The sequence below is a fragment of the Camelus dromedarius genome, chromosome 5 (assembly GCF_036321535.1).
Source record: "Camelus dromedarius isolate mCamDro1 chromosome 5, mCamDro1.pat, whole genome shotgun sequence".
Classification (NCBI taxonomy): Eukaryota; Metazoa; Chordata; class Mammalia; order Artiodactyla; family Camelidae; genus Camelus; species Camelus dromedarius.
Window position 1 is genome coordinate 20,209,597 of NC_087440.1, and position 24,227 is coordinate 20,233,823.

The 24,227-nt window shown below is 45.2% G+C and overlaps 3 protein-coding genes across 3 annotated transcripts; 2 read left to right on the plus strand and 1 right to left on the minus strand.

The window, feature by feature from the left end:
* Positions 1-68: 68 nt before the first annotated feature.
* SERINC4 (serine incorporator 4) lies at positions 69-5,835 on the plus strand. Its single transcript, XM_031452749.2, is given in 13 exon segments — positions 69-509; positions 997-1,176; positions 1,350-1,528; positions 1,995-2,074; positions 2,201-2,294; positions 2,549-2,760; positions 2,939-3,034; positions 3,138-3,264; positions 3,660-3,732; positions 4,168-4,213; positions 4,356-4,509; positions 4,699-4,882; positions 4,884-5,835. Coding segments are annotated over 13 exon segments (1,557 nt in total). The 5' UTR covers positions 69-407; the 3' UTR covers positions 4,914-5,835.
* Positions 5,836-5,876: 41 nt separating this feature from the next.
* Positions 5,877-7,673, minus strand: SERF2 (small EDRK-rich factor 2). Its single transcript, XM_010994928.3, has 3 exons — positions 7,545-7,673; positions 6,824-6,932; positions 5,877-6,212 (listed from the first exon to the last, which is right to left on the minus strand). The coding sequence occupies exons 1-3, from the start codon at positions 7,549-7,551 to the stop codon at positions 6,149-6,151; spliced, it is 180 nt and encodes a 59-aa protein (XP_010993230.1). The 5' UTR covers positions 7,552-7,673; the 3' UTR covers positions 5,877-6,148.
* Positions 7,674-20,044: 12,371 nt separating this feature from the next.
* On the plus strand, positions 20,045-23,413 carry ELL3 (elongation factor for RNA polymerase II 3). The gene is made up of 11 exons (XM_031453177.2): positions 20,045-20,261; positions 20,511-20,546; positions 20,880-20,992; positions 21,105-21,303; positions 21,393-21,472; positions 21,617-21,692; positions 21,870-22,032; positions 22,112-22,154; positions 22,280-22,451; positions 22,678-22,722; positions 22,802-23,413. The coding sequence occupies exons 1-11, from the start codon at positions 20,130-20,132 to the stop codon at positions 22,910-22,912; spliced, it is 1,170 nt and encodes a 389-aa protein (XP_031309037.2). The 5' UTR covers positions 20,045-20,129; the 3' UTR covers positions 22,913-23,413.
* Positions 23,414-24,227: the final 814 nt, after the last annotated feature.

Consider the following 24,227-nt stretch of genomic DNA (forward strand, 5'->3'; position numbering starts at 1 on the left):
CCTGTCCCAGAACTAACCCGTCACCACTTCAGATATTCCCAACCTTGCCCCCTCTTCAACTAGACCCCGCCCACACAGCCCAAGGAGCTCTGTTCAAGATGGACGATGTCTAATCCTAAACCAATTACGAATGCTAATCTAAGGAGGCCAGATATGCAAACTGCTCCCTAATCTGGGGAGAACAGCCTGAGTGAACCAGGGGTCCTGGGGAGAAACTTGTTTCACAGGGGCATTTGCATTTACCACATCCGGGGAGGTCGGTGTTCTCCTGTTGTCCCGCCCCATTCTGCCTTAAACTGGGTGACCAGCCCCAGCACAACAGCAGGCCAATGGGCTGAGGACAAAAGAAAGCTACTTTCTCATCTACCTTCCATCTGTTGGACCTGGGCCTAATCTCTGGGATAAGGATGGCGGGTGCAAAGGCGGTCACGGGCCCTGGCACCCCTCTTCGCTTGGCACAGCAACGCAGTGGAGTCAGCAGTGTCATAGTGAGTCCTCCCTTCTATCAGGTGAGAAGGTGCTTGGGCAGAGAGCTCCCTAGAGCAAGAGCTATGTGAAAATGGTGGCTGAAGCTGGGAGGGTAACCCAGGGGAGTTGGTAAAGATGATAGGCCTTCCTTTCACCTGAGGCCTTTCTGCTTCTTTGCCTCTAAGATCACTGATCATTAAACCTCTCCTCCCACGTTCCCAGTACCAAATGTTTAGGTCCAGGGAAAGGTTAGAGGCCAGGTGTGACTTAGGCTTTTAGGAAGTTCTGCTAAAGCCTGTAGGTAAGCTCTTATGATGAAAGTTCTACTTGATGTCAGTGGGAGGCAATCCTAAGTAGCTTGGAACCAGTCTGAGAAATCCTGAATAAAAGCAGAGAAGAGTAGGGAAGGGGAGATTTTGGAATTCAGCCTCATGGGTTAACCTCACGGGTTAACCTCACACATACATTAATGTAAGCCTTTCCTCAGCAAATCTCCACCTTGCTGCCCTCCGTCTGCTTTATCCACAGGTGTCCTGCTGTGGGCCTGTCCCCTGGACCTGCTGCTGCCTTCATTCTAGGTGGCCCCCTCTCACAGAGTCTCCCTGTAGCCGCCTGTTCTACATCCTCCTCCATGTAGGGGCCTCAGCAGTCTGCTGTCTCCTGCTGTCAAGGACAGTTGTGGAAAGAGTCTGGGGCAAGGCACATGGGGTAAGTGGGAGAAGGCTGGGTTGCAGCAGAAAGGGATAAAAGGAGAAGCCTTGAGATAGACAAGAGATTAAGATTGGAGGCAGAGGACAAATGAGTGGACATACTCATGAGAAGTAGGTACCTCTCTGTATGACGACTTGCCCAGCCATTTCTCACATGCACCTTCCCTCCAGATCCAGATGCCCTCAGAGCTGTGTGCGCATCTGTTTGGCCAGTCTCACTGCCCGGTGCTCAGCGGCTCTGGGGCTGTGTACCGAGTATGTGCAGGAACTGCCACCTTCCACCTGCTGCAGGCTGTGCTGCTGGTCCACCTCCACTCCCCCACAAGCCTGCGAGCACAGCTGCATAATAGGTTTGTGTGTACTCTTTGGGTGGAGAAAGGGTGGGGAGGGAAGTAGACATAAGTTGAGTAAAGGAAATTCCAAGATGAAGTAATAGCACTGTAAAAAGACAGAAAACAGGTTTAAGTCCCTGCTTCCACCATACTTAACTATGTGACCATGAGCCACACACTTATCCTCTTGGAGCTTCTAGTTACTAATATGAAGGTTTAACAGTAGGGTCACTATATGCAAACCCTTTATCAACTCTAAAACATTGTTATTATATAGGTATCTGAGAGTGAGACTTTGGAATAGGCTGTAATGGGCCGGTTTCCAGCTCCTCACGTAGGACTGTTTCCTCCCTGCCAATACTTGGTTGTCTCTTCTCTCCCGTTTCTTATAGTTCTGCTTTCTCCCTTGCCTTCCTCTGTCAGCACTGTTCATTCTCCTTTGTCTTTGCTTCTTAGTCTGGTTTTCTCTTTCCCTCCTAACCAGCTTCTGGCTCCTCAAGTTGCTGTTCCTGCTAGGTCTCTGTGCTGTTGCCTTCTGCATCCCTGATGAGCATCTCTTCCCAGGTACCTTCCATCTCATCCTGATCAGCAGGAATAAGCTAAAAGACTTTCTAAGAAAAAAAAGAGGGGTAGGAAGAGGACCAGGATTCAATGATCAGCTACATTTTCCCATTGGTGCCTCACTTGCAGCCTGGCATTATATTGGCATCTGTGGAGGCTTCACATTCATCCTGCTGCAGTTGGTGCTTATTACAGCCTTTGCCCATTCCTGGAACAAGAACTGGTAAGGAGCACATAACCCAAAAGGCTTCCTGGGAAGGCTAACACTACTAGATCCAGTGGGGTTGTGCAAAAAGCATGACAGGTCAGTGATCCCAGAGTTTCCCATTAAGCAGTATCGAGCAGTTCAGGAATGTGACGACTGTGGGCCAGGTGGGATGGGTATGTCACACCAGTCTTCTGGAAGAGGGGGAATAGTTGGTAATGGGTAAAAAGAAAAGTTGGAGCCCCAAGCCACTGCCCACCTCCCACCCTTAGGCAAACAGGTGCAGCCCAAGACTGCCGCTGGTTCCTAGCTGTGCTGCTGACCACCCTCGGATTCTATGGCATGGCAGGTGTAGGAGCTGTGCTCCTGTTCCACCACTACACACACCCAGCTGGCTGCCTGCTCAACAAGATGCTGCTTAGTCTGCACCTTTGTCTCTGTGGCCTTCTCTCCTTCATCTCCATCGCTCCCTGCATCCGCCTCAGTGGGTACATGCCTTGCAACATTCCAGATTTGGGGGGCCTTTAGTATAGCAAATTTCATTAGCTTCCCTAATATCAGTCAATTCTCTGCTTCCCCCAAAAGATGGGGAGACAGAAATGCAGGTGGGATGAGTGAAGGAAGTTGCTACCCTGTAAACTAACGATTCCCATTCTCCCCAGAGCAAGCCCGCTCTGGCCTTCTACAGGCCTCTATCATCAGCTGCTATATCATGTACCTGACATTCTCTGCACTATCCAGCCGTCCTCCAGAGAGTGGTAAGGAAAGGACCTGGATTCCCCATGCTAAAACCTTTTTTGCTCCTGCCAAATACCTAGCTCTTTGTTCTTACAACCTTTCTCTTCTGTTGCCCCTTCTCAGTAATCCTTCAAGGACAGAATCACACTCTGTGCCTGCCTGGCCTTAGTAAAACGGAACCCGAAACACCAGATACTTCTCTGGCAATGTTGAGTGCTGGCATCATGTATGCTTGTGTGCTTTTTGCTTGGTGCGTAAAGGCGTCAGGGGGGAGGTGTGAGAGAAGGGAGGATGCACAGGACAGGGAGGGATGGTCAGGAGATTGTCCGGGACCATGGTTATTTAAACTTTAGAGCAAGGTAAGAGTGAGGAAAGCTCTCCATGAACAAAAACAGTTTCTAAGAATAGCACTTGTCAGATGATCTGTATGAGATGAAGGTGGCAGGGGAAATGAGAATTTTAAAATGTTCGAAGATTTTAGGGCCCTCAGATGAAAAGGCTTCTAAATCTTTGGGGGAAAGGGTCTCCTGGAGCACAATACCCTTCTAAGAGTTACTAATACGACCAGCTGGCAGTAAATGCCCTCAAGATAACCCCTCCTGCTCTTCGACTGGACTGGCTTGAGAACTGTCTCTTCTTTTCCAGCAATGAGGCTTCCTACCTGGCTGAGGTATTTGGGCCCTTGTGGATTATCAAGGTTTACAGGTATGAGTTCCAGGTGAGGATGGAGAGCTCAATATCCCCAGTACCCCTCCCCCCTGACACAGAGCCAAAGACAGACACACACGCATCCTATCAACCTCCACCCAGAATGCTCAGATTCTAGCTGCTGTTACCTTTTATTGAGTACCCACAATGTGCTAGGCACTGTGCTAGATACTTTACATACATAATCTCATTTAATTTAATCCTCACAACAACCCTGTGAGGTAGGTATTTGCTCCATTTTACAAATGGAGAAATTGAGGCACAGAAGGTTAAACATCTTACCAAAGTTCCCATCGCCAGTTTATGCTGGAGCTAGAATTTGAACCCCGGTGTGCCTCCACTTTTTACACTGGTCCAATCTTTTCAAAGAAGGGGACTTTCCTATACTATTACCCTGACATTCTTTTTAAAGTCATTCCAAAACATGCTGCTTTTTATTTTACAGAAGCCCTCACTCTGTTTCTGCTGTCCTGAAACCATACAGCCAGAAGGTGAGTATCAAGTAAGGATCCATGAGAAAGTATAGATTTTTGCAGAGTGGCAAAAAGCCCTCCATTGCCTTCACAAAAGGAGCTGGGGGAGGAGGGAAGAGGTGTTTCAGCCGCACTGCCAGCAGTCCTTTCCTCTCTCCAGGGCAAAAAGGTGGGGCTGCCTGGCTAGCTGACCAAGAGACCTCTCCAGCTCCTCCAGTGCAAGCCCAGCAGCTTTCCTACAGCTATTCTGCCTTCCACTTCGTCTTCTTCCTTGCATCACTCTATGTCATGGTTACCCTTACCGACTGGTTCAGGTAAGATGGAGGTGGGCTTAGGATACTCTTCTGAAAACCTAGCTGTTGTAAGAAAAAAGCAGTTCAAGGCCAGTCCTAAGAGTTCTCAGGAGACACACATGGGTCTACCATAATCTTCGGTGGGGAGGTAGGACAGGTCTTAAAGTTACAGCCCTACAGATTCTCTAACCAGAAACTTTGGTTCCACAGCTATGAGGAAGCAGAACTGGAAAAGACCTTCACCATGGGTAACTGGGCTACCTTCTGGGTCAAGGTTGCCTCATGCTGGGCCTGTGTACTCCTCTATCTGGGGCTGCTACTGGCACCACTCTGTTGGTCCCCCACCCAGGACCCCCAGCCGCCTCCTATCTTCATACAACACTGTCATCGCATCAGTATCGCCAGATAACAAATATCCAGTTTAAGTACTTATAACAAATTGGGGTTTCCTTGAAGCTGTACTCCCTAATCCTGCCTCTTGGGAGCTATTCAGCCCAACAAATACCTCAAGGACACAATGGATAGTTACCTCCCTCGAGGCTGAAGTCAGTCCTATGTCTGAATTTTAAAGCATGCCCATACACACCCTAATGCCCTGGGCAGAGCAACTGACTCACTGGAGCTACCGTTACATCTTCACCCCAGCTCAAGAGCCTGACTCTCAAGTCAGCAGCTCAGGAACCACTACTGATCCCAGCAGACAGTCTGGCACCAGCTCTTTCCTGGCTTTCACGGTGGAGATGGGGGCAGGGAAAGACCAACAGGGACTTAAGACTTACTTGGCTCTGCCCTTGCAGATAAAAAGGAAAATAAGCAGTTTAGCCCTAGGAATGTAAGAAGCCCAGCACCCTAGAACAAACCAGGACACAGGAAGAAAGGAGCAGAGACTACCCTAGGTTTTAATCCTGATTTGAGGTAAAAGGAAATGGGAAGACAAAAACCACCTTCATTCCATGAGGAATGACAGAAGAGAAATGTGAACACTTGAGACTGGCTGACCATGGGAAGTCAGTGAGCAGCAGGATCTGGGCCAACTTTTAAGCAGGCAAACAAACTGAGGAAGAATGAGGAAGAGGGGCATAAACTTAGGTCTTGGAGCCCTCCTTCTTAGGACCCCAACTCCATCCTTAGGATGGTGTTCAAGGTCTGAGTGGGGGACAGAAATCACAGAAAAGAAGTCCCTAAAGTTCTTAGAGGATTTCTCTACCACATACCTAGAATATTTGTCTGTTTGTTGTAGTACAATAAAAGGTTTTTTCTGTGATGTTTCACTTAATCTACATACCCACAACCTTTAGCGTCTAAAGTTCTCTCCCCTTTTGGTGGGAAAGGGCAGCCATTCCTCCATCCCCATCCCCCCAAATCCCCAGTCAAACCAGGCGCTCAAGGAATTACAAAGCTACTTTTAATACTTTGGGGTGAGCCCCACAGGAATAAAAAACACTGGGAAAGGGTAACCCCCTCACCCCCAGGAGTGGCCCAGGGGAAGAGAGGCTACCTGAGGGGAAGGAAGCACAAAAGGGACCCGCTGCAGACTCAGGGCAAAGGGAATGCCATCGGTGCTGGGACCTGTGAGCACTACAGGAGAAACGCGAGCGTGGTAGGACTGGCTCCAGGCACACAGGCGAAGGGCAAGAGGGTTGGACACGAAGCCACAAAGCTACTTGGGTTCCTCCTTCTTCTCGTTTGCCTTTTTCTGCTTCTGCTGCATGATCTCCGAGTCCCTGGGGGTAGAGATGATGGGGCACTGGGAGGTACCAGAGGGCAAAAAGGACAAGATGCAGGGGGATGAAGGGCACAAAGGACAAGATGGAAGTGGATGGGACAAAATTCAGCATGTGGCTGCTGTATTCCCACCCTAGGAGTACAAGAGGAAGAGAGCTGGGGCTCAAAAGGCAATCAGTCTCTATCTGGCTGTTGCCCAAGGGGTCAGAAGTCTGGCCACACAGGCCCAAGGCTGTGCTGAGTACCATACCCAGCAACACCAATGAGAAGGTTGGGAAAAGGGAGGGCAAATGAACCGCAAGGAGGGCCAAAAGTACCGGGCTGTCATAACCACTACTGCATTTGAAATGTGAAGCTCCCTGCCCTTGCCCTTAAGGTCAGACCCAAGGGGCACTCAGAAATCAGACCGAGGGCAGGCACCCGCCCCAGTCCCTTCCTGTAACAGTGAGCCAACAATTTAGAGGGTTAGAGGAATAAAACCCTAGAGGAAACAATGCACTTTGTCCCTCACGACTAGTCCATATGTAAGCCCTGAGGTAGCTCTTTCCTGGCACAACCCTTGGTCTAACCCAGGCCTCACCCTCCCCTTCCCTCCCCTCCCTGGGGCTACCTCTGCTTGCGGGCGGCAGCAGAAAGCCCGTCATCTCGGCGCTTTCCCTTAACCGAGTCGCTCTGCTTTTTCATGTTCTTCTGGCGGGCGAGCTCGCGCTGGTTACCGCCTAAAGAAAGAAGGTAAAAGGCTGAGACGCGAGGGCCTTTCTGGCCACGCACCGGCGACCCTTTTCCCTCAGCCGAACACCAATAAGCTCCGACACTTCATTCCCCGGGCGCGGACACCGGCCCGTTTCCGGGCCTAGGCTGCAGATCGGGCGGGGCGCGGGGGAGAGCTGCCACGGGGCAGGTCAAACCGGGGGGTGAGGGTGGGAGGATGGTCCCAAGGAGTCTGCTAGAAGAGCGTTTCGAATTTCGGGGCGACATGGGGGCACAGTGAAGTGGCGGGGTGTGTGCACGAGCTGGCCTGTGGGGGATGGGCAGGGACCTGGAGTAGGGGGGCTCTGGGTCTATCACAGGGACGCAGGGCTTCTTCCCACACCGCCGAAGGTCGAGGAGGACCCTTGCCTGACGTGGCGGGGGAGGGTGGGGAGAAATTCTCAAGAAGTGGCAGTGGGCAATGGGTCGATTTCCGGGCTCCGAGTGTGAGGGTCGCTAAAGAGCGCTCCCAGAGAAAGGCCTCAGTGGGGAAGCCAAAAGGAGGTCAATGCCGAAATTCAGCACTCGTATCTAGGATGGAAAGGGAGAAAAGGGCAAAAGGAGGGGGCTTCAGTGCTCACGGGTCATGGCGACGGCAGCGGCTCCGGCCTGCCTCCGTTGCGTCCCCTCGTTCAATCCGACGTTGCAGGCCCCGCCCCTTTCTCCCAGCGTAACGAAGTCGTCGTTTCCTCCCCGCCCCTTCGCGCCCGGGCGCCCGCTTCCATTGGACAGGAAGAAACACGTGGGACGGCCGGCCACGCTGGAGCCTGGGTGGCTGAGAGGCGGAGGTTGGCAGGCCGAGCGCCTGCGTGGGGCGGGGCTTCCTGAGCAAGTCGTTTAGGTCGGGCGGGGAGAAAGTAGGCCGGGTCACGTGGGTAGGGTGGGGGTGGACGGGCGCGGCTGGCGATGTGGCGCTCCCGCGGCCTCGGGCACGTGACCTAGAAGAATGACCTCATGCGAGGACGGTTTGGGACACTAACAAACTTGTCCAGAGGGAACGCTGGGGGAACAGAGGGCGGGGGTTGCGGGGGCCAAAGTGGTCCAGCCAGTTCTGTTATCAAAACTCAAACTTGGCCTTGTTACTTAGGATCCCCCCACCCAACCACCTATTTGGACACTTGAGTTCACGTACCGTGTAAAATCATGTACAAACACAACCCAGAAACTCCCTTCTGACCGCACTATTCCCCTATCCCAAACTCCTCCAATATAGAAATTCGCAGCCACGTCGTTTATATCCTAAAATTTTGGTCCTGTTCATATCCCACATAAGCTTTAAATATGTAGCTTGGAAATACTGGAGGACCCCAAACTCAGGCTATGAAGTTGGATCAGGGACTAAAAGGGTGAGAAATGCACATAGTATCCATTTCTCCCTCTGGCATTTTCCCACTGTACTATCTCCACCAGCCACACCTGGTTTGTAATTGGCAATTGGATAGGGCAGGAAGCTTAGATTTCCCACTAAACTCATTCTCATTCCCAGCTTCACTAATCTGTAGAAGACTCCCCACTCGTCCTGGGGAATTCACTTGATAAAGGAGAAATGCTTAGGGAATCTCACAGGAAAGGATTGGTTGTAAATTTTAACTTGTGATTCTCTCCAGCTAGTGCCCATAGCAGAACCGAGTTGAGGTTGGAACTTCAAACTAGCTTCCTCCTCAACCCAGAGCTGATGGGCAGGCAATAAACCGCATTAAGTACCATCCTCATGATTTTTACCACACCCAAGTATCAATTGAACTACTATTTATTACTTTAAAATTTTGTATCAGTCTTAAATGAGGGATATAACTCAAACTTAATATTCCTTTAGTAAATTTAAAATCAGTATCATCTGTTCACAAACAAAACTATAAACTAAAAATAAATAACTATATTTATAACTATAACTATGAAAATAAATACAATGAAAGTGAAAATATTATTAAACTACCAAAATAGTATCACTGTCAAGGTGCCGCACCTGGGGCCTGCCCTCTCTTTCTTAGGAGAAATTAATAAGTGTTAGAGATGAAAAAAGGCATGTCTTTCAAACTGAAGCTTTCTCTTTATATAATCAGAAGATTGGAAAGCGTTTAATTTTTATATTTTCAGTATGATTTAATGCTATGTCTATATACTAATTAAAATTACTTCTCATACCACCAGTAGCATGTCTCCTACCAGTTGGTACATACTGAATGTAATAGATCAACATTAGTGGCCCACATAACAGTGTACAAATTCTGCCTCTGCTACTTACTGGATTTGATTCTGGACATTTATTTTCTCCATGCTTCAATTTCTTTATATGAAAAACGGGAATAATATCTACCCTCTAGTATGTGGAAGAGATTAATACAGATAATTTGGTGTAAAGGTCTTGGCCCATAAGAGGTATTTAGTTAATGTCTCCTCCATCTTCCTTTTTCAACTCCTGAGACTTCTTCCTTCTCCAGATTCCTCTAACCCCTGTGTAGCAGCCAGTCTCTGAAATGCCCCCCAATGGTCCCTCCCTCCTGGTATTCACATCCTTGTGTTTCCCTCTCCCACACTAAATCAGGGACCCAAGGCTCTGAATCAGAGAGGAGGTGAGGCAGGGTTTAGGAACCCCACATATGAAGTGAGAAGATGAGGAAACTTGACTTGAAGGACGGGGACATCATCTGCAGACCCACAGCAACAGACTGACCACAGTTCATAAAAAGAATCTGGTTTCCTAGCCCCAGGTTCCCATGGGTCCCCTTGTATGTAGAGAAACCACAGAACCAGCCCCATGGGGAAAACTGAGCTAGTCAGAGATGAGTGAAATAGTGCAGGATGAGGAAGCAAGTTCTCTTTCACACCTGCTACTTCTTAATTAACTTCAGCAGCTCAGGTGGGTGAGAGAGTGACCAATCCTGTAAATAGTCTCCTCTTAATTCACCCGACTCTACCCACCGTGCTCAAGAGTCTATTTCCAATCCTAACAGAACCTAGACTGGTTGCCATACCTCCAGTCTTATTTTTCCAGGAGTTGCCAAAAAGTTCACTCATTTTTTCCCCCTTAACAGAGGCACTGGGGATCAAACCCAGGACCTTGTGTACATCAAGCTTGCACTCTACCATCGAAATTTACTCCCCATCCCCTAAAGTTCACTTATTCTTTCAACAAATATTCATTGTGTTATGTACTGTGTACCAACTATTGTATTAGTCATTAGGTATACAGTGACGAACAAAAGATACATATCACCATGCTCATGCAACATATAGTGTAGAGAAGAAACAATTCTCTCTCTATAAATAATACATATATAAGTATTTCTGTGTGTATGTGTGTGTATATATATATTATGCAAATAGCTTTGAAAGAAATGAACAGATTTTACACAACGATGGTATTCAAAATATTTAACAGGGCACACAGCATAAGCACCTACCCATCAAAACAGATAGTGTAATCTAAATAAAGACTTATCTGTGAATGATTCATCTACCTGTCCGGTAAGAAATCGTAGTACAGCTGGTTCTGTGAAGGGATTATATGGATAGACCCTAAATTTGATTAAGGAAGTGAAACAAGTCACATTTGAGCTGAGGCAAAAGGATGAAGAGTTAGCCAGGCCAAGGACAGGGGTGCGGGGGAACTTTTCAAGAGAAGAAACAGCTGAAAGAAAAAAAGAAAAAGAGGAAACAGCATGTGTGAAGGCCCTAAGGCCCTGCTCCCTCAGGTCATCCCATCAACAGCCGCAAGGTTAGTGGATAGATGATAGGCAAGTCACTTGTGCCTAGTGAGCATGGTATGAAACTAGGTCAGGAAGTAGGTAGGGTAGTGATATGATCTGAGTCACTACAGCTAATACCATTGCTAGCTAACATTAAATGAGTGCTTTTACATATATTAAGTGTACTCTTCTTATTTGACACTTACAATGACCTTTTCCGGTGTCATTATCCCCTTTCTACCGAGTTAGAAACATCGGCACAGTCTGAGCTTGCCCAAGGAAGCTCAGATAATAACGGGTGGGGCTCAGAGTCTAATCCAGCCTGTGCTCTTCATCAGCAGGAGGTGAATTTTGAAGAGATCACTCTGTGGGAGGAAAGTGGATTAGAGGAGATAAATGGAAATTGGGAGACCAGTCCAGAGGCTATCACAGACATCCAGGATGCCAGGCCTAATTTAGTAACAGAAAATTGAAATGCAGTTCAGACCAATTTGGGCAAAAAGGGGAATTTGTTGGTTTACATAACCAAACTAGGGGATGGGCTGAGGTGTGACTAACTGTAAGGGAAACTAAAACCAATGTCAGGGTGATGCCTCTATGTCTCTTTGCTTTATTTTCTCAGACCCAGATCCCTTAACATGATAGGAAATGGCCACCAGTGGTTCCTGCCTAGAATCTCACAGCATGTCCAAGAGAGAGAGTCTGAGTTGCTTCCTTTAGTTTCAGTTTTTAAAATCCCAGGACAGTGCTCTGATGGTTCAGGAGCTTACTCCTGTGGTGGGGAGGTGGTTGTGGGGCAGGATATAATGACAACAGCCCCTACCAGAACTACATGGTTAGCATTGGGAAGAAACAGTTTTATCGAAGAAAGGGAGTTTGTTCCCCAGAAAAGGAAAATGCTAGACAGATAAAACAAAAGATGTCTATTACATCAAGGAACAGAAGATGGCCACTTGGACTGAAATGGTAGTAGCAGAACTGGCAAAAGTGTGTGGCTTCAAAATATATTTTGGAGATTCAGTTAGAGAGGAAGATACTATTGATTTCTGGGTTCATTCATATTCTTCATCAAATATTTAGTCTACATCTAGTAAGTGCCAGACCCTTCTAGGCACTGGTATACAGTGGTGAGCAAAATAGACATGGTCTCCGACCTCATGAAGTTAACACTTTAGTGGAGGAGACTTACAATTCACAAGTAGCCAAACTAAACAATATTAAAAAAAAGAACTGTATTAAGTGTTAAAAGTGCAAGGATGAAGAGTAATGGAAGAGATCCACTTCTATGGTGACATTTGAACTGAGGCTTGGAGCCAGCTGTAGGGGAAGTAGAAGAGAGTTCCAGCAGTGCGGGCGAATTCCAAACATTTCTAAAATCCCTCCTCTATCAAGGAAGAGCAATACAGTTTTAGGAAAATCTTTACCTCCTCCCTATATTCCAAGGGTGCTCAATCAAAGAAAACTCATCACTCTTAGTGTTGATTGACTCAGGAACCAGCACCTAAACCAATTATTGAATTGTATTCACCTGGTGGCAGTTACAGCTTCAGGAATTAATATGTGACAAATTGGCCTGATCAGAACAAAGGGAAGGACTTTTGTTCCATTGTGAGGAGAGGGACAGAGCTCTCTCCCACTGACTTGAATAAAGACGCACATACAAAAAAACAGAACAACAACAACAAAAAAAGACACACATAGCCCCTGCTGCTTTTGGCTTCTATGAGTTTGAAGTACAAACCTTAGGTTGAAGCAAAGTGAGTGGCAGAATAAGGAAACTTGGTCTTTGATAATGCTTGGGCTACTGGATACTGTAACATTTATTCTCTTTCTGAGCTTTCTGCTATGAGAACTACCATATTTGTTTTTGTGTAAGCTGCCTTGAGTCAGATTTCTGTTACTTCAGCCAAATACATTTTAATAATAAACAAACTACAGAAATAGCATATTCTAAGACCCTGAGGTGGGGAAAAGCTTGAATAATTAGATAAATTGAAGGGGATTACATAATAAAATGATCTAGTAAGATTAGCTAAAAGTGCAACCCGCCCTCTCCATGAATATCAAGCTTCTAGTTAGATTTTAGTGCCTTCCTTGTAGAGATGAGTGGATAACCAAGGATCAGCAAGCATTGGGGGAAACACACTTAACATAAAAATAAACCAAAACAAAGCAGAAACAGAAAATAAGGTCTCAGAGGATCAAAAACAATTCCAGGAACAACAACAAAAAAAAAAAAAAGGAAGGGAGACTATAATTAGTATCCTCAGAAATGAAGAGGATATTGAACAAAAACTAGGGAGCTATTAAAAACAAACATTCAGAAAATGATAAAGAGCTCTTGGAAATTAAAAATATGATAGATGAAAGAAAAAATCAATAGAACTGTTGGAAGATAAAAATTGAAGAAATATTTCAGAAAATTGGACAGATAGTGATAGAAAGGAAAAAAATAAGAAAACTAGACAATCAGTTCAGGAGAGCCAACATCTGTATTATATGAGTTTCAGAATGAGAGGAAAGAAATCAGAGGAAGGAAAACGAAAATGGAGGGGCCCCACTCAGTGCCCAGCACAAAGAATAAGAAAGTATCTACACCACCACGTGTCAGAACACTGGAGTCAAAGAGAAGATTCTAAAGGCTTCTGAGACACATAACAGGTCACATACAAAGAACAAAGAATCAGGAACTTCAGACTTGTCAGCAGCAACACTGGAATCCAAAAAACAATGGAGTGATGTAATCAATATCTGAAGAAAAATAATTTAACACCTAGATTTTTTTCACCCAGCCAAACCATCAATTAAGTATGAGAATATAATAAAGTTACACAAAGTCTCAAAAGACTTATCTACCATGCACCCTTGTCAGGAAGCTATTAGGGAGGTAGTCCACCAAAATAAGGGGGTAAATCAAAAGAAAAACTCATAGAATACAGGAAAAATGGTATCCAACATAGGAGAAAAGTGAAGAAAATTTCCAAGCAACTGTGAAGGGAGATCCCAGGATGATAACTTTGTAGCAGGTTTAGAGAGAAACTATTTCAGACTGGAACAGGAGAATGAAAAGGTCTAAGAAAAAAAATGAAGACTTGCGAAAATGATAAATTATCTGATTGAATATATGAAGAAGAAATTTCCACTTCTAGAAGAGAATATCTAGAATTAACTGATAATAAGTACATACGCAAACTAAATACACAAACCAAAAAAGAGGTAATTATTATCAAGGGGAAACATACAAAAAAGAAAATGTAAACAGCACACAAAGTATCATAGCTTATAAATAACATTTACAAACTCATAAAATGTAAACATTAAATATGGTATTGATAACAAAAGTAATATTACATTAGGAGGATGAAGAGAGAAAGTACATGCTTATATGTGGAGAAGATGAGAGAGTTAAGTTCTCATTTTAAAAACAGAAGCCAATGGCTAATATCTGAAACTTAAAAAGCCAGAAATGGCATGATACTTAGAAAAAACAGTAAATGCCAGAAGAAACAGCTAAAAGAGCTGTAATCTCCTTTGAGCCGTAGAAAGCAGAATGGGATAGGGATAAATATTTTTCATTATGCCTTGTAAGGAATTTATAGGTACATAACTTCCATGAAAACAAATAAGTACTAAGTTAAAAACCCAACCATGGTAATGAATACAATAGTCTAGGAGGGTAGAGGAGGCTGAGGAGGAGTCTAGGTACGGATCTCTTAGGAGCTGTCAGAAATGTACCCCTTCACCCCTGCCCCACCCCCACCCTCACCTCTGCCCTGCCCTCCTCCCACTCCCACCTCTCCCCCAACTCCACCCCTGCTCCCACCCCCAGGGGGACTGGTTTTTTTTGTTTGTTTGTTTTTTACTTTCTCTTTCTGATATTTCATTATTAGCGTAAAGAAATGCAACAGATTTCTGTATGTTAATCTTGTACCCTGCTACCTTACTGAATTCATTTATTAGTTCTAATAGTTTTTGTGTAAAATCTTTAGGATTTTCTATATAGAGTATCATGTCATCTGCATGTAATGACAGTTTTGCCTCTTCCCTTCTGATTTGGATATCTTTTATTTCTTATGGTTACCAAAGGGGAAGGACGGGAGGGCTAAATTGGGAGTATGGGATTAACAGGTACACACTACCATATATAAGATAGATAAACAACAAGATTTTACTGTATAGCACAGGGAACTATATTCAATGTCTTATAATAAACTATAATGGAAATCCCCCCAAAATAATATAGATAAATACATATAGCTATATAACTGAATCACTTTGCTGTACACCACAGTATTGTAAATCAACTATACTTCAATTAAAAAATTAAGATTTTGGATGCCCAAAATCAGTAAATAAAAATAAAATACATTTTAAAAATACACCCATGGTATTTGTATACCCATGTTCATAGCAGCATTATTCACAATAGCCAAAAGGTAGAAGCAACCCCAAGTGTCTATTGCCAGATTAAAGGACAAGGAAAATGTGGGATATACATACAATGGAATCTTATTCAACCTTGAAAAGGAAGGAAATCCTGACACATTCTACAACATGGATAAACCTTGAAAACATTACGCTGAGTGAAATAAGTCAGTCACAAAAAGACAAATATTATGATAGCACTTGTGAGGTATCTAGAATAGTCAAATTCTTAGAAACAGAAAGGAAACAACAGAAGTGGTTGGCAGAGACTGGGAGGAGGGAAAACAGGGAGTTGTTTAATAGGTAGAGTTTGTTTTGCAAGATGGAAAAAGTTCTGGAGATTGGTTGCAAAACAATGTAAATGTACTTAACGCTACTGACCTGTACATTTTTAAATGGTGAAGATGGCAAATTTTGTTCTGTGTATTTTACCACAGTTAAAATAAAAAAATTAAGATTACATGGGATCATAAGGATATAAATATGTTCATATATCAGTATCAAAATATAAAAATGTGGTATAGTAACAGTGCATTTTTATCCATGCATTAAATAAAAACACCAAGAGGCAAGTCTAATAAAAATCGTATTTATAAAGTAGTAATGAATTCAAATGATGTTTAGATGTCTCTCCAACAATTGTAATGTGAAATGAAAATACTCCTTATTTCTATTGGCGAGAACATCACAGGTGCTGCTAGTACCAGTGGGTTTGCTGCCTACATTCATAATTTGAAGATGTTAAATTTCTGTTAGAGGTTAGTGAAAATAAAGGTATAATTTTTTACCTTCCAAGTTCGCAGAATCCCTGACTTCTTCAGACACAATTTTAGAACCTCCGCTTTGTGACCTTGGATAAGCTCCTCTAAACTTTTGTTTTCTCACCAGTCCTTAGTGTTGGACACATTACTAACTCCTTTACACTTCCAGGCAGTTATTTCACATCATTTTTACCCCTCTACCTCTATTACTCCTCCCTCATCCTCTTTCTCAGTTGCTTCCTACTTTACTGAGAAAATTGAAGAATCAGAAGAGAACTTCCATAGACATCTACCTTTTGCACCTGTGTTGCCTTTTTCCATAGATTAACTGCCTGTGCTTCTGTGGAAAGCCACTCCTGAGTAGATCCCACTTCCTCTAACCTACTCGAGAACATCACTCTAGCAATCCTCTGCTCTTTCCTTCCTACATCATTCAAATTTGGGAGATAGTCCCCAGATAATTCCCAACAGCATACAAATATGCTCTTTCTTTTACCGTAAAAGCTTCTCTTGATCCGATTTCCCCCAGCAATTAACTCCCTGTTTCTTTGCCCTGTATCTGGCAAAACTCATGTTTCTTATACCCCTGTAAATGCCTTTTATACCATTCTCTTTAAAGCTCCTCCAGTCAGGCTTTCCCCTCACCATTTCACCAGAACTGCTCTTGTTCAGATTACCAATTAATCCACATTGACAAACCCAGTGGTCAATTTTTTCCTTTTTCTTTTATAACAGTTTTATTGAAATATAATTCATACACCATATAATTCACCCATTTGAAGTGTAATGTACAATTTAATAGCTCTTGATATAATCCACAGATATGCACAACCATTACCACTGTCAATTTTAGGACATTTTCTTCCCAATGTTCAATTCTTTTTTTTTTTAAATTGAAGTATAATTGATTTAGCATGTTGTGTTAGTTTCTGGTGTATAGCATAGTGATTCAGTTATACCTTTACATATTCTTTTTCATTGTAGGTTATTACAAGCTGTTGAATATAGTTCCCTGTGCTATACAGTAGGACCTGGTGTACATATATATAGAAATATATAATATATATAGATAAATATATCTATTTGTACATAGTAATTTGTGTCTGCTAATCGCAAACACCTCGTTTATTCTTCCCCCTCCCCCCTTTCACTTTGGTAACCATAAATTTGTTTTCTATGTCTGTGAGTCTCTTTTCTGTTTTGTCAATAAGTTCATTTGTGTCATTTTTTTAAGGTTCCACATGTATGTGATATCATGTGATATTTGTCTTTGACTTATTTCACTTAGTATGATAATCTCTAGATCCAATAGTCAATTCTTAATCTTCATTTTACTTGTCTGTTGATGGTATTTGACACAGTTGATCAGTCTCTTCTCCTTGAAACATTTTTTTCACTTGGCTTTTAGGACATCACACTCTCTTCCTCCTTCCTCACTGGACATGGCCTTTCAGTTGGCTTTGCTTTTCTTTCCCCTGACTTATTTCTAGAGATTGGAGTGCCCCTGGGTACAATCCTTTTGGCTTTTGTCCATCTTCCTGGGTGAGCTTGTCCGGTCTCGTGGCTTTAAATACCACCTATATGTTAAGTACTGCCAAGTTCACATCTTTAGCTCAGACATCCTTCACCATCTCCAAACTTGTATATACAACTGCATGCTCTACATGTGGATTCTGACAGACGACTGAAAATGTTCAGAACTGACCCTATTCCACCAGCAGTGTTCCCTACCTCAGCTGATGACAATTTCATCCTTCTAGTTGTTCTGGCCAAAAATCCTAGAGTCATTCTTGATGCCATTTCTCTCTCAGATACTGTATTCAATCTATCAGGGAATCCTGTCAGCTCTACTCTCAATATGTCCAGAACCAAATCCCTTCTCCCACCTCCTTTGCTACCCCCTCGTGCAAGTCACCACCATCTCTAGCTTGAATTACTGCAATAGCCTCCTAACAGGTCATACTGCTTTTATCCTTGTCTCCTGCGATCTATTCTTAACAGCAACCAGAGTGATCCTTTTAAAATAGAAATGACTTCATGTTACCTCTCTGCTCAAAACTCTGCAGTGACTCCCCATTTCACTCTAAGTAAAAGCCAAAGTCCTTAAAATGGCCCACAAGGGCTTCCATGACCTGCTCCACCCCTGCCTCTTACCTTCCTGACTTCATCTCTCACTACTCTCCCCCTCACTTACTTTGCTCCAGTTACACTGGCCTCACCTTCTTCTCAAACACTCCAGGCACACTTCTGACTTAGAAAGTTTGCACTGACTAGTTATTCCCTCTGCCTGGAAGACATTTCCTCACTTCCTTTAGGGCATAGCTCAAATTTCATCTTCTCCAAAAGGCCTCCTCTAACTAACTTACTTAACTTACTCAACTTACTTAGTCAGTCCTCTCCACACTCCTCTGCTTCCTCCTCCTTCACATCCAAACCCCCTTACTTAGCTTTTTTTCTCTTTTTGCTATAGCATTTATCACTTTTGAACATACAGTGTATTTCTTTTCTTATGTTTCTTTCTTTCTTTTTTTTTTAGTTTTCTATTTTTTTTATTTATTTATTTATTTATTTATTTATCTATCTTATGTTTATTTCATAGGTGCTTTTCTAGTGTCTCCTTTCCCTCTAGAATGGAAGCTCTCTCAAAACAAGAATCTGTTCATTGGTATATTCCAAGGATCTAGTAGTTTCAGACACAGAGTAAGTGCTCAATAAATATTTGCTAAATGAATGAAAAATGCAGACAATAATACCTATTCTAAAAAGTTATTGTAGGGATCATGTAACATACAGAGATCCTGACACACAGTGGATACACAACAAATGTTAGAACCCTACCTCTCTTCTCTCTTCTCCAAATATCCTCCCTAGTTGCCTCTTTCAGCACTATTCCTTCCTGCCCCTCCAGAAATTTTCACCATTCTAGTCTCTCCTTTGAGTTTAAATCCAGGAAAATCTAACAAAAGTCCATAGATGTCATCTGAGAAGAAAAAGGACCCTAGGAGACCAGCTTTACCCATTGCCACAACTGTTTATCAAATTAGGAAATGATCACCCAGAGAAACAGACAGCCTGAGGAGATGGATAGGTACATGTTTTTGTTGTTGGAGTTGGAGGTTAGTTGCACTGATTTAAAAATCAACTTTATTGAAGAAAAAAAACCTAAAAAACAACTTAAAAAATCAACTTTATTGAGGCATAATTTACACACATTAAAATATATACATTTTAAGTGTTTGATGAGTTTTGACAAACGTATAAATAACTTGATTTGGGGTGAAGGGCATTAAGGTCACCCTTATTATGCCGATCTATGAGGTCAGCAGAGGTATCCAGGCTAGGAAAGAGAACACCAGGGTTCTTGGGAAACATACCCAAATAGGGACAAGTGGAGACACGAAGGGTCGACATGAGATTAGTCCCGGGGTCTCACTACACCAGGATCTGGACCTCCAGAACATCTGGCAACTTCGTGGCATCTCTTGGTCCTCCTGAGGGAGTGAGAGAGCCGGCTCCCTTTCACAACAATCTCACGTGTATAGGCCAGGAGGGGAAACCTGGAACTTAGTTCTCTCTCTCTGCTCAGCAACTCTCCTGCCATCAACCACGCCCCCATCCCTGCCCACCGATGGGGGGCGCTCCAGCTTCCGACAGCCAAACTTCACCACTGCCACGACACCCACGGGGCCCGGTTTTCTCTACATCCCTAGTTAGAAACCGGCTTCAGGTCCGCAGCAGTACTGAGGGCGTTCGGAAAGAGCTGAAGCGCTGCGCCTGGAGCTGGCGTCAGAAATCCCCCTTCGAGTCAGCCGTCCTCCGGTCCCTGGGGGGTCTTGGCGCTATCCGCTGAGCCCGCCCAGCAACCAGGCCCTGCGTCCCGCCCGCTCTGCGTCTAAAGCAGGTTCAGCTTCAGTGAGATACGGCAACTCCAAATGCAGGTTAGCTGGATAACAAGAGGCAGCGGCTGGGGACTCTGGTGAGGGGTCTGAAGCTGGCCGCAGACTTTCTCCCAGTAACTGGGAGATCCCCTTCCGAAAGCCCAATGAGATGCACACCAATCTAAGAAGAAACCCGTGAGGTGCGCGCTAAGTGCGAGAGAGCGAAGCACCGCCCACGCGGCTGGGAAATCGCTGGAGTGGCGCTGGCTGTGGGTGGGGCCGGGGGTGGGGCCCTGAAGGAGGGTGGGGCCGACCTGGGCTACGGGGTGTGACAGCCTAGTCCTGCACAACGGAGGGGGTGGTGGTGGCCCTCGTCTGTGGCTCCCGTTTTACTTGCTCTGGACCTCGCAGCCATGGAGGGACCCCAGGAGCTTCTGAGTGGGAAGCTCCGGCTCTGCTTCACCCCCGCTGCCCGGACAAGCCTGCTGCTTCTCAGACTCAACGACGGGGCGCTGCGGGCGCTGCAGGAGTGTCAGCGGCAACAGGTGTGACCGGCTCCGGGCCCCATCCTCTCTAGCCCCTGCCCCTCGGGATCTCGGGCCTCAGCCGACGACCCTGGCGAAGGGACCTGGGAATGGGGAGCAGCACCCTTATGCTCCAGCCTCCCCACCTCTCCAAGTGAAGCCTGAGGCAGGTCTTCCCCGAACACCCTCTACTCCCCGCCGGCACCCAACGCTGGATTCTGGGGACAACGCTTCACCAACGCTTAGCTCGCCTCTGTGCTCTCCCGGCAGGTTCGCCCAGTGATTGCTTTCCAAGGCAACCGAGGGGTAAGTGCGGGTCTGGGGTGTGGGGAGGTGGCATGCGGGGAGAACAGACAGGAAAGTCGCCATCAGGGCTGAAAGTAGTCCCAGTCTGAGGAAGTTCCGAGAACTGAACCCTAAATTGGGAGAGGGGGCTGCTGGGGTTGTGGTCCCAAGTGGCTGCGGTTGCAGAGATGGTGCCGTCTCAACCTCCTGGGGAACTCCGGCCCAGCTGCACCTGGTGTGCTAACGAGCCCCGTGGGACCCATCTTCAGTCTTAAGCTGGCTCAGGGAGGAATAGCATTGACAGGAGGGGGAGGAACTGACTTCATGGGGCTCACCATCTCCTTTTGCCCACAGTATCTGAGGCTCCCAGGCCCTGGCTGGTCCTGCCTCTTCTCCTTCATAGTGTCTCAGTGTGGGCAGGAAGGCCCTGGTGGTGGCTTGGACCTTGTGTGCCAGCGCTTAGGCAGGTAAGGGAGAACAGGTAGCAGGTAAGAGACTGTGGAAGGTACGGGAAGGGAATGTCCAGAGGTACTTAAAAGTTCTCTATCCTCCTGGGTTTTTTTCATCACTTCTTTCCAGATCTGGGCCTAACCGCCTCCACTGCCTGGGCCCACTCAGGGAACGCCTCACCATTTGGGCAGCCCTGGATTCTATCCCAGCCCCATCTTCAGTTCAGGGACCCAACTTAACTGAAGATGCCAGAGATCATAACTGGCAGAACATGGGAGACGACTCTGAAGGAGACGCAGTTTCACAGCCACACATGGCACTAGGAGAGGTGAGGCCAGAAATTGCAGGGAGTTGGGATAAGGTGGGGCAAAACCTGAAGCTCAAAGAGCCAAGTGCCCCTGCCACTTTCCCTGCCAGGTGCCAGATCCACTGGCAAGCAGCCAAGGACAGTCACTCCCAGGCTCCTCGAGGGAACACATGGCACAGTGGGAAGGAAGGTACTTGGGGCAGGGTAGGACTAACCTGGGAAGCCCTGGTATTGTCTTCCTCTCTAATCTCCACCCTGAATACGGTAGTAAGAGATTTGGCCCTACCTCCTACCCTGGGCTTCATCTCCCCTAATCCCTTTTCAAATATCCTAGGAACCAGACCCATCTTCCAAACAGAGAGCCTAATCTGGCACTGCCTTCCTCTGCTAGCCGGAAACATCTGGATAAGGTAGGTGGTAACAGCAAGGGTTTTTCAAAGAGAGTTGTGTCCAATGAAGCTAAAATTTAAAAATTGACAGCCTTCATCTTCATGCTTCCAGAGCTCATTATAGGAAGTAATTTTCAAGAAAAGGGCAGAACATAAGGCTTCTGGCTTACTGTTTATGTAACAGATATTTTCCAACAGAAACGTCCAGCACCTGTAGCCACTGTGGAACTAAAAGAAAAGAGGCTCAGAACTCTGTCTCCAACACCAAGTCAAAACCTTCAGGAGGGAGAAGATTGGGAGCAAGAAGATAAAGATGAAGACATGGGCCCCAGGCTGGCACATAGTCCCTCAGTTCAAGCAGGTGAGTTAATAAGGGGAGGGTGAAACTGCCACCATAGGGAAAAGGCCTACTATCTCCTTGTGTCTTGCTTCCTTCCTAGACTCTGAATCCCCAAGCCCTGAAGAAGTACCAGATTACCTCCTGTGAGTCCCCTGGCATTTCCAATTTTATCAAGTCTTATGCATATGAGATATTAAGATAACCTTCCTGGGAGCTGGAAGCTTTGGGGGCAATGATATTGAAAGTGACAGCTCTCTGCTCCTGGCAGGCAATACAGAGCCATCCACAGTGCAGAGCAGCAACATGCTTATGAGCAGGACTTTGAGACAGATTATGCTGAATACCGCATCCTGCATGCTCGTATTGGGGCTGCCAGCCAAAGGTTCATAGAGCTGGGAGCAGAGATCAAGAGAGTTCAGCGAGGAACTCCTGAACACAAGGTAAGGATTGGACCCAGGCTGGTTTTCCAGCTCTCCTAGCCATAAACTCCCTGCTAACTGCCCATAAGCCTGTTTGTTCAGTGACCAAAGAAAGTGACAAGCAAGCTTGTTTTAAGAGGAAATTAGTCTGTATAATTTGGTAGAATAAAGGAAGTTACTTCCCTCTGTAAGAGAACTGGAGCTTTTTTCTCAAGGTTGAACTTGATGCTAGTATGTTTTGTTTCAGGTGCTGGAAGAAAAGATAGTCCAGGAATATAAAAAGTTCAGGAAGGTAAGACAAGGCCTGGGAATGGTAGCAAGAAGGCAGAATTAATTTTGTTGTTGTTGAAATGGATGCTTTTTCTCTGCAGCGGTGCCCAGGTTACAGGGAAGAAAAGCGTCGCTGTGAGTACCTGCATCAGAAATTGTCCCACATTAAAGGTCTCATCCTGGAGTTTGAGGAAAAGAACAGAGGCAGCTGAAGCTGTCAAAGGGCTCTTTACCCCTCTGGCTCAGTGTGATATGAAGGAACAAAGCAGCTACTAAGAAATAGAGTGCAACTGTCTGCTCATCTCATTGCTGAGTCCATGGTGGCAAGTAGGAGAGCTGCTCTAGGTTCTTAAAGTTTGCTTTTCATTATTGCCATATTTAAAATGTAAGGGTGTGGGTACAGTGCCCAGGCTCCACAGCTGTGCCCAGGAGACTAGGAAAAAGTAGTAGAGGCCTGGCTTTTTCACCTTTAGTTCAGCCAAGTAATTTTTCAAATCCTGAGAAATGACATCATTTCCAGGACAATATACCATCAGGATATTAGGATTTAGCCTGGTAGCCTTCCTAAGACAATGAGAACTTTTAGTAACAGAGCTAAAGGAACTTGTGATACAACTGGATATAATGGGAAAGGGCTTGGGTGTCACCCATGTACTGAAAATGAATTCTTTTACAAACATAGCTAAAAAATTAAAACTAATTGTTTGTGTGTCCTTTGTACAAGTTTATATGATTTCCTTAAATCCCCAAAGGTAGTAGTTCTTACTCCTAGTTGTGTATCTGAACCTCTTCTGGGGCTAAAAAATTAGATCCTCAGATCCCAGGCCAGGTCGCATTAATTAGAATCTCCATGATTACAGTTAGGTGTCTTTACTTCTTTCATAGCACTATAGATGACCCTGATACATATTTTTGCTATGAGGCTCTACCTAATCTATCTTACAACTGACATCTGGAGGTTACAGTAGGAATAAAGTTCTTTTCTAGACATGCAAGTTGAGGACCATGAGGGGCTCCCATCTGGAATTATCCAGTAACTGAAAACCATAACTAAAGATAGGATTTGGATTTACCCACAAAAAGGAAGAGGGAAATGATTTAATTTGAACCAAAGATCACACCAGTCCTATTCATTCCTCACTGTTACATAATGAAATAGATGTTTTACTTAAACCAGGAACGATACTGCCTTTCCCAGTTCCACTGGAGAGGGAAGTTAATGGCCACACCCTGGGGTTTGGGGGAGAGAGCTGCACCCAGCAACATTAGCAATTCCTGAAACAACTTGGATGGAACCCCAACCTCATGCCACACCCACATAGGACACCTCTGGGCAGAGAATAGCCCTTGGGAGGTATAAACATGCTCAGCTGCATGGCAAGGATAAACAGCAACCCATCCTTAGGGCATGGGCAGGCCAGAAACAGCCCAACAAGAAAGGCCCCTCACCTGTTCTCATCAGGCTATGGGCCTGGGCAATAAACACGTAAGGCTAGGAAGAGATGAAATTTGGAAAGGATTTACAGG

Excerpts from the sequence above, each read along its gene's own strand:
- SERF2 (XM_010994928.3), bottom strand. Across the intron at positions 6,213-6,823 it reads GCTGCCGCCCGCAAGCAGAG|GGACTCGGAGATCATGCAGC; the intron begins GTAGCCCCAGGG and ends CTCTACCCCCAG.
- ELL3 (XM_031453177.2), top strand. The coding sequence starts at position 20,130 with ATGGAGGGACCCCAGGAGCTTCTGAGTGGGAAGCTCCGGCTCTGCTTC. Across the intron at positions 20,262-20,510 it reads AGGAGTGTCAGCGGCAACAG|GTTCGCCCAGTGATTGCTTT; the intron begins GTGTGACCGGCT and ends CTCTCCCGGCAG. Across the intron at positions 22,155-22,279 it reads GAAGTACCAGATTACCTCCT|GCAATACAGAGCCATCCACA; the intron begins GTGAGTCCCCTG and ends TGCTCCTGGCAG.